Source organism: Arachis hypogaea, chromosome 1 (genome assembly GCF_003086295.3).
Source record: "Arachis hypogaea cultivar Tifrunner chromosome 1, arahy.Tifrunner.gnm2.J5K5, whole genome shotgun sequence".
NCBI lineage: Eukaryota > Viridiplantae > Streptophyta > Magnoliopsida > Fabales > Fabaceae > Arachis > Arachis hypogaea.
In genome coordinates, this window is record NC_092036.1 from 89,415,967 (window position 1) to 89,424,056 (window position 8,090).

Consider the following 8,090-nt stretch of genomic DNA (forward strand, 5'->3'; position numbering starts at 1 on the left):
AACCGTAAAAAACTAAAAAAAATTACAAATATGAAAATTGAGAAGACCACAAAAGATTTTGATGTGTCAACTCTTGTTTATATCTTATTTTCTATAAAAAGTGTCAATGTATATTTACTCATTTATATAATGTATGATTTATTTATTTTTTATTTTTTCTTTATAAAATTGTAAAAGTAAAAAGTACTGAAAATTTAAATTAAAAATTGAAAATAAAAACCAACGAAGATGCTAAACCCTATCTACTATCTAGGTATCACTTTTGGTCAATGATAAATATACATCAAATCATTCAAATCCACGGACAAATCCTAAAAAAGATGAGAAATAGGTAGAAAGAATGTTATATTCACTTTCTGTATACTCATTCTCATAATCCAACTTCTCCCAGTGATGTTTTTATTTTCTCTCCTCCTTATCATGGTTGCTGAACTGATCTAAGGAAAAGGAATACAACTATTCAATGCATCATATAATCCGAATAAAAAGCTATTATATGCTAAAAGAATAATCAAATGTGTACCTACCAAATAACTCTCACTCCTGTGACATAAACTGGTGCTCATTAGTTGTTTCAGTGGTTTGTATACTGATTCTGACTTACATTTTCTGTACCTAAAACAAATCAACTAAACAAGGTACCATGATTAAAAGATCCATAATCCACAATAACCAGCCATGCTACAAGATCTTCGTGTACATGTCGTGGAATCGACTCCACAATCTTCGTCAGTCAAACATCTATAATCACTACGCGCATCAGGGATGTGGCATGCACTCTCAATGTGTTGGCCTGATTTCAATGTGATGGCAGGGCAAACTTGCAAAGACATTGAACTGATTCGACTCGCTGCTGGTTGTCTCTGCACAAGGTAATATACTCATGTTTTCAAGTTCAAGGGTTTTTATTTTTTATAAAGTAAATACCTACATATCCCCAAAAATAAAAATCTAGCCTCCTAACTTCTTTGAAAAGAAAAATATTTAAGGCAGCATATATTATCGATATAAATATAATCTCATGTTACTACCGATGAACTAGGGTTTAACATAATGACTGCAAGATCAGTTCCCCTATCAATCAGTAAATTTACCATACCAATTTGAAACTATTTATTGTCATTGAGGATTTGGTACGAGTGATATTGAAATCATGCTGCGAACAAAGGTGGAGCAATTTCCCACTTCCCAATTTTCCATTAAGTTTTAGTTGCCAAAATTGTAGTTACACATATATCAATAGATAAAAGAAAAATTGAAGGAGAAAAAAAAAAAAAGAAATATACCTTCATGAAAGTCCAATTAGTAGGAATATAAGTTTCTGGAAGCTTCTCATGCCATGCGTTTAGTACAGGAAGGGGATGCCCTTCGGTGGTAAATACATAGTTAGTCTCATGTACAAACGAATCATCAAATAGGAGATATAAATATTTGCACCTGCAGAAAACAGGAACTATTACTCAGAAAATATAAAGTCCAGCACTTAGTTGGGTAAGGAATTTGTTATTAAAAAATCTGCATGATAGAAGAGGGAAGGCAAGAAGATCTCACGTTTCAGCAAGAAAAAAACTATGTTGATGATCTTCCAACTGCATAGTTGTCACATCCTTGACGCTTGCAAAACCACCTTCTACTTTGGTGTATAGATTAAGGGAATTAACTATTGTTTCACCCACTTCAATATACCATGGATCTGAAATTAACAAAGGTTGATGTGAAGAAGTGATATGGCCACATGCCCACATCATTACTGATTGGATATAATTCTCTCTATTTAAATTATGTGAGTAGATTGAAAACATAAACACATTGTTAGGAAAAGATATATTTGGCCATGTATATATAGTGGGAACTGGGAAGAATGGGGAAGCCCAAAAGAAGGAAACTCCAACCAAGTAAACAGCAATTAAGAGACTCTATTTATCATCTATAGTCTTTACAAAAGTGGTAAGAGAGTGATGTTTTAGAAGAAGTCAAATATAATGTCATGAATTCACAATATCAACAAATTAAAAAAAGATTGAAAAACCTTCCAACCTTTAGTTGCTTGATATAAATAGAATGTTGACTCGGCGAGTTCAGGACGTAACGGATAATATTTTTCAGTAGGGTGAATCATCCGGTGGTCCAGCAAATACCTTGACATGGATTTATAGTTCAATATTTTTTTTTTATAATAAAATAAATAAGTCTTAATGACAAATAGACAACTATACTTAATGAGACTCATGTTATAATCAAACCAGCAAAATCAGAAAGTACCGCTCAGGTAGCACACCAAATCTCTTCCACACATGGAAGAACTCACGGTGAGATGAATTGGCGGCTGTGATATCCCCAATAAGAACCTGGTTCCAGAAGTGCCAGATAAGTCAGAGAGATATCAAATAATATCTTTAAGAGGTAGTACAATTAGGATTCCTCCCCAGTTACTTGCCTGTAGACCAGGCCAAAATGCTTGAAGACTTGTAAGCTGCCAGTAAGTTGCTTTTCCTGTTCTCATATCAGCTTCATGATACCTGTATCACATCAACTAAGTCAGGTTACAATTGTTAATCAGATACACCCACAAATACCCTTTTATTTTTAAAAGATAAACCTACTATCAGAAGAGATTTTATAAGATAAAAGCAAAATGTTTCTGGGGTTAGAGTTATACCAAGGACCATGTCTGAAATATTTCTGCACAGCAACATAAGCAGAATTAAACATTCTCCAAAAGTCCTCCTTCCCGAATAGGATATGAGCTTTAAGTAGATACTCATAAAAGGAATCAACCCCTAGAAAATAATTCAGGAAAAAAATCCAACACAAGAAATATATAGGTCAGTTCATCAGCATTTGTGGGTTAGGATGAAAGTATCATAGGATATCAAACAGCATTACTATAAACAGCAGCAGCATCTTCATATTAAAATCAACGGACAATGCAATTGCTAAGTTAGAAAAGACAGACTGAAAGATGAAAAGATTATTACAATTCAAAAGAACGTACCTGCTCCAATACCTGATGAAAATTCAATCCATTCCCCAGTTTCCACATCTAATGTGGTTCCAAATAAACGTAATGAACTCTGCATGCTCCATAGCTTACGAAGGGCTCGCAAAGCTGCAGATTCATACCTAGGGTCACCGGTCACTTTTGATAAAGCACCCATTTCAAGAATCAGTGAACCTGCCAAAAGAGGGAAAATTATAAGCAATCAAACATATCATTTTACTAGACCGTATTTTTAATATGCTAAGCTAGAACTCTCACCACATCCTGAAGTGCTTGTTTCTGTAGTCTCATTCTCCATTACTCCATACTGTGCACAGAATATTTTGCATTGGTGTGGAGTTACATATCTTTCTAAAAAAGGGGAAAACAAAATAAAGAAAATAGCAATAGACTATAATTTATAAAAATCGTATGCCTCAAAAATTGAAGTAACATGGTTCGAATGCAAAACTTGGATCTATACAGTACAGCACTCATTAATGCTATGCATATATGATAGTATATCTCCACATTACTATTCATATGAATGCAAATAGCGTAGCATTTTAACTATATCACATCAGTCATATCCAAACTTATGATCTAGCACAGAATTGTTTCCTTATGGAAACGAGGAAGTCAGGAGATCTGAAAAAACTTGGAAAGCCTGAAAGGATGATGTCAAAAACATGATTGGTACTGACTCAGCCTGAAAGTCAGGTGTTCTAGGTCAAGTGTTAGACTATTACATTTAGTTCACACCTAGCCCAATACTACTCTTAACATCATAGAATTCCAAAACTATATGGAGTCAGCTATATGGGTCAAACAATGTTTTAATGTCCTAATACTTTATCAGAAGCAGTTCTTACTTCTTACTAAACAAGCAATGATCAAATTCCATGGAGGATTTAATTTAATTACTAACATTTTTTTTATTCAGTATTGACGATGCAATGAGAACTTCTGACAGTTAGGATATGGAAGATCATTAGAACCTATCTTCAGACATTCAAAATTTTTAAATGTTTTACAACCAAGTGAAATGAAAATAAAAATTTATAGACATTGAGTGTTATATAGGGTACCTTTAAGTTAATCCACGCATATGGCAATCCAGTGGGCGTATCGAATGCCGGTAGAAAGCGTTTCCCTAAATCTTCAGCCAGAAATAGGAGCTGATTATTGTAAGTCCCTTGAAACAACTTCTTTGAAGAATCAGATGCAAGTAAATGAGCAGAGACAAGTCCTCCTAGAACTCTTATGTTGCACTGAATGATCACAATTGAGTTATTAGGAAATAATATGCTTCAATCTTCCATGCTTTAAGATGAATGTTATTTTTTAATTGTCACTCAGAAATCAGAAGTAAATTAAAGCCATCAGCCTACCAGCTTTTCAAATTTTGGGCAGTTAGATGCATGTTACATGAAGCTACATATTCAATACTTTCAAACAAATCCAGCATTTACCTCAAAAAGATTTATGCGTGCGTCAACGTCAAATTTTAGATTTTCGGAAAGCCAGAGCACTGCCTTCTCAAATTCAGTATTGTTTCCCATAATAACAAGGCTAAAGGAGAAAGGACAATTTTTATGAGTTCTGAGTTCAACTAGATACACAACAAGACACGGCCATCAAAAACACACCAAATCCAATAAAAACAGAACCGAGCAAACTAATAATTCATGCAGTGCCTACCTTGACAGCGATTCGATAAGTGTAAGGGCAGATCCATTGTAGTCTTGAGGTAAATGTTCAAGCTGCGACAGTAAACAGTTATTTCTGCAGTTGTTCTCTGATTAATTCTACTCCATATTCTTATGTAAACGTCGATTTACCTTCAAATTTCCTAGCTCACTTAAGGAGTCAGTGTACGTTTTGGAGAGTGGCTTTAGCTCATCATGCTGCAAAACTAGAACAATCATGACATCGCACAGCCGGGTCTATCCCTGAATTTTAACGACTAACAACTATGGAATCACATTAACTCACCGGAAATGCATAAGTCATATAGTTGTCATAGGCATGGTAAAACCTACCAAGAAAAAAGAGTACCAACAGATAACAAAATACTGACGAGCATTATTTACTAGTTTTTTCACCAAAATAAATTGCATAAGGACTTAAAAAAAATGCTATAGAACCCAATATAATTGACAATTCCTATGAAAATCTATACATACATATTGCTTAATGTAAATATTCCTACCCTTGAAAATTCCAAACCTTGTCATAAATTTGAGCTATTCGAGCTAGAAATTGCAACAAAGCGGAATCAATCATTTTAAAAAATGAATAAAATATAAATAATTTGGGGGGAATTCAAATAATTCATACATACATGGTGCGAACTTTCTCTCTCATGCGCATTTTCTTGGAAGCCCAAGTGGATTGTTGTGAGTGGGAGATGCAGAAAGTGGAGAGTAGAAGGAGGAGGAGGAAGAGGCATGGGGAGTGATCGCGGTGAAACATGGGAATGGAAATGTGACCAGGTTTTGGATGCACGGAAGGTGTTTGATTATTTGCTTTGTTTGGTTTTGTGTTGCGCGGACTTGGTTTGAAAGAGGGGTGAAGAAATGGATTAAGATGAAGCGATTAAAGGGGAATGCCGAACCATGCCTGAAACTTTTTTGTTTCGAGACTTGAATTGAATTTTCACCATTCATAATCACTGTCTTACGAAAAGGATTTACTGCGTATTCAATCTAAGGATTTACATGACACGGCGTGGATCAATTTTTTTTATATAGTAAACAATTGTGTGATATGCGATGATATTTTCGTATCCGTGAGTTTACAATGCTATGGAACATGTTTTAATTTTTCGAAAGGCACCGACGTTTTGTGGGATTTTTTTAAAAATAAATTATGACGAAAATGCACGTTATCTTTTATCTCGTTTACAATATGTCTCATTTATACTGTAAATGAAATAGGCCACATAAATTGACGTGTATACTTCGTTTACAGTGTAAATAAGATACGTACAATTTTATTTCGCTTACACAGTAAACAAGATACGTTACGACAAATTTTCAACACCGACAAAAGGATGTGCAACCCTTTGTATTCTCCATAAATATTTCACTACTTCTTGTCTATCTTTTTCTTCCAAAAATAAACCAAAATGTTTAGTAGTAATGGATATTTGGTTGTAAGTGTGTATCCCAATTGCCATATGAAAAATAGTGATAATGGGGTGATATTTGAGTGTAAGAATCTCATTCTATTGCGTACTTGGCGAGTAAGTTTTTTGTCAGAGTTGAAGAGTCTGATATTGAGTAGCGCCGGTGGTAGCGGGAGAAAAGAGATCAGAAGGGTGGGGTATAGATTGCTAATACCGATGGAAAACAGAGTTTTTCGATTTCGCCTGTTTTGGCTCCATGGTGACGAGCATGTGCGCCTGATGTTTGACATCCATGGGAGAATTATGGCAGAACAAGTGATGGAGCTTTCTACAGAAGTTGGTGATGTGGGTGGCGATGGATTTGGGTAGTCGGACTTCGTGCAGGATGACCCACCTCTCGCACAAACACCGTTACACGTTGCTCGTCCAGTGGAAGACATGGAAATTGATGGTATGAGGACTCAGACGAGGAGTATGTTGCGGATAGCAATGAGAGCGGTTCTTCAGAAGATGAGGAGGAGTATGTACCGAAGACCCTGATCGAGCCATCATATTGGTTTCTTCTACCTTCCTTGAACCCAATTCCGCCCTTATCATCTGTATCCAGTCATATCATACATTGGATCTGGACGAGATGCAAGAGAAAAATCCGTTTTCCAATACCGGTGAAGATGATTACAACTTAGACGTTGGTATGGAATTTCGAGTTGGCCACAGATTCAAAAGCCGAGATGCAGTATTGCAGGGAGTGAAGAATTACAGCATTCGTAGAAGTGCGGAGTACTGAGTTGTGGAGTCGGATCGATTAAAGTGCCATGTGCATTGCCAACAATCTGAAGCAAGTTGCCCTTGGCGTCTCTGTGTTGCTCTCCAACAAAATCTCGGATATTGGTAAGTTCAAGTTTAACTGTGTTCTATATTCTCAGTTATCATTGTTATTCTTGTTGTACATCTCAACCATGGTTGTTCTATTTCTTTAAAAAGGTGTGTAGGGTTAGAGGAGCACATACGTGTTTAACACCCACCATGTCTCATGAGTCATGACCACTAACAGCTGGACAGAAGTTTTATCTGCCGTCTCATCCTCCCGTTGATACAATCCTCGCTATTCGTCAGCATCTCTGTCCTACAAGGTGCAGTTAGAAAAAGCTATCATTTCAAACCCTCGTACCTAAAGGCCTTGATGGCGAAGCAAAAGGCAATTGCGCATATATACGTTAATTGGGAGGAGTCATACAATAAGGTGCTGAGGTTGCTGCAAGCACTGCAGAGTTGTTGTCCTGGAACGCTATATGAGATTAGTGTTGTACCTATTATGAGGGACACCTTATAATGCATGATTACAGCATGTTTGATAAGGTATTTTGGACCTTCCCTACCTGTGTGGAGGCTTTCAAACATTGCAAGCCATTTGTCTCCGTTGATGGCACGCATCTGTTTGGGAAATATGGTGGTGTCTTGCTTATTGCAGTGGCACAAGACGGTAACAGCAACATCCTTACTCTAGCCTTTCCAATTGTTGGGTCTGAGACCATGGAGTCTTGGTCTTTCTTCCTAATCAATTTGAGGCAACAAGTGACCCCACAGGAAGGCATGTTGATTGTTTCTGATAGATCCCAAACGATCAAGGCTGCACTGAGAACTGACGATAGTGGGTGGCAGTCTCCTAGAGCATTTCATGCTTATTGTATTTGGCACATCGTGACAAACTTTATGTCTCGTTTCAAGTATGCCGAGGAAAAGCGGTATCTCATAAATACAGCTTATAGTCCAAGTAAGGTTGGGTACGAGTGGTACATGGATGCATTGAGGGGTTTGTCACAAGAGATGGTGGACTGGGCTAGTAGGTTTAACAAAGAGATCTGGCTACAACAATGCGACGGAGGTAACTGGTTTGGGCACATGACGACGAACCTCTCCGAGTGCATGAATGTTATGCTTAATAGTACACGCTATTTACCGATTTCAGCCATCGTGTGA

The 8,090-nt window shown here is 36.7% G+C and overlaps 2 protein-coding genes across 11 annotated transcripts; one reads left to right on the plus strand and one right to left on the minus strand.

Annotated features, from left to right (window-relative positions):
• Positions 1-260: 260 nt before the first annotated feature.
• LOC112695819 (alpha-mannosidase I MNS5) lies at positions 261-5,753 on the minus strand. 10 transcript variants are annotated; one of them, XR_003150529.3, is made up of 16 exons: positions 5,325-5,753; positions 4,976-5,018; positions 4,822-4,887; positions 4,682-4,743; positions 4,453-4,552; positions 4,069-4,251; positions 3,260-3,308; positions 2,996-3,175; positions 2,660-2,780; positions 2,438-2,519; positions 2,263-2,348; positions 2,038-2,138; positions 1,552-1,693; positions 1,287-1,437; positions 528-863; positions 261-437 (listed from the first exon to the last, which is right to left on the minus strand). XR_003150529.3 is itself a non-coding variant. In XM_025748343.3 (16 exons), exons 3-16 carry the CDS (start codon positions 4,991-4,993, stop codon positions 648-650), a joined length of 1,557 nt encoding a protein of 518 aa, XP_025604128.1. In that variant the 5' UTR covers positions 4,994-5,018; positions 5,193-5,235; positions 5,325-5,456; the 3' UTR covers positions 261-647. The 10 variants fall into 10 exon arrangements, 6 of the variants coding, with proteins under 6 accessions (XP_025604128.1, XP_025604095.1, XP_025604136.1 ...); XR_003150530.3 differs by having other exon boundaries at positions 261-432; positions 5,325-5,620; XR_011863909.1 differs by having other exon boundaries at positions 4,822-4,895; positions 5,325-5,484.
• Positions 5,754-7,442: 1,689 nt separating this feature from the next.
• LOC112745195 (uncharacterized) lies at positions 7,443-8,090 on the plus strand. The gene has a single exon (XM_025794857.1). The coding sequence runs from the start codon at positions 7,443-7,445 to the stop codon at positions 8,088-8,090; it is 648 nt and encodes a 215-aa protein (XP_025650642.1).

What these genes read in the sequence shown, in the direction of transcription:
- LOC112695819 (XM_025748310.3), bottom strand. Translation starts at nt 5,455, where the DNA reads ATGTTTCACCGCGATCACTCCCCATGCCTCTTCCTCCTCCTCCTTCTA. An exon ending in AGAGAGAAAGTTCGCACCAT is followed by an intron (nt 5,019 to 5,324) that starts GTATGTATGAAT and finishes TTTTCTTGGTAG; the next exon opens with GTTTTACCATGCCTATGACA. An exon ending in AGTTTTTTTCTTGCTGAAAC is followed by an intron (nt 1,438 to 1,551) that starts GTGAGATCTTCT and finishes TGTTTTCTGCAG; the next exon opens with GTGCAAATATTTATATCTCC.
- LOC112745195 (XM_025794857.1), top strand. Translation starts at nt 7,443, where the DNA reads ATGCATGATTACAGCATGTTTGATAAGGTATTTTGGACCTTCCCTACC.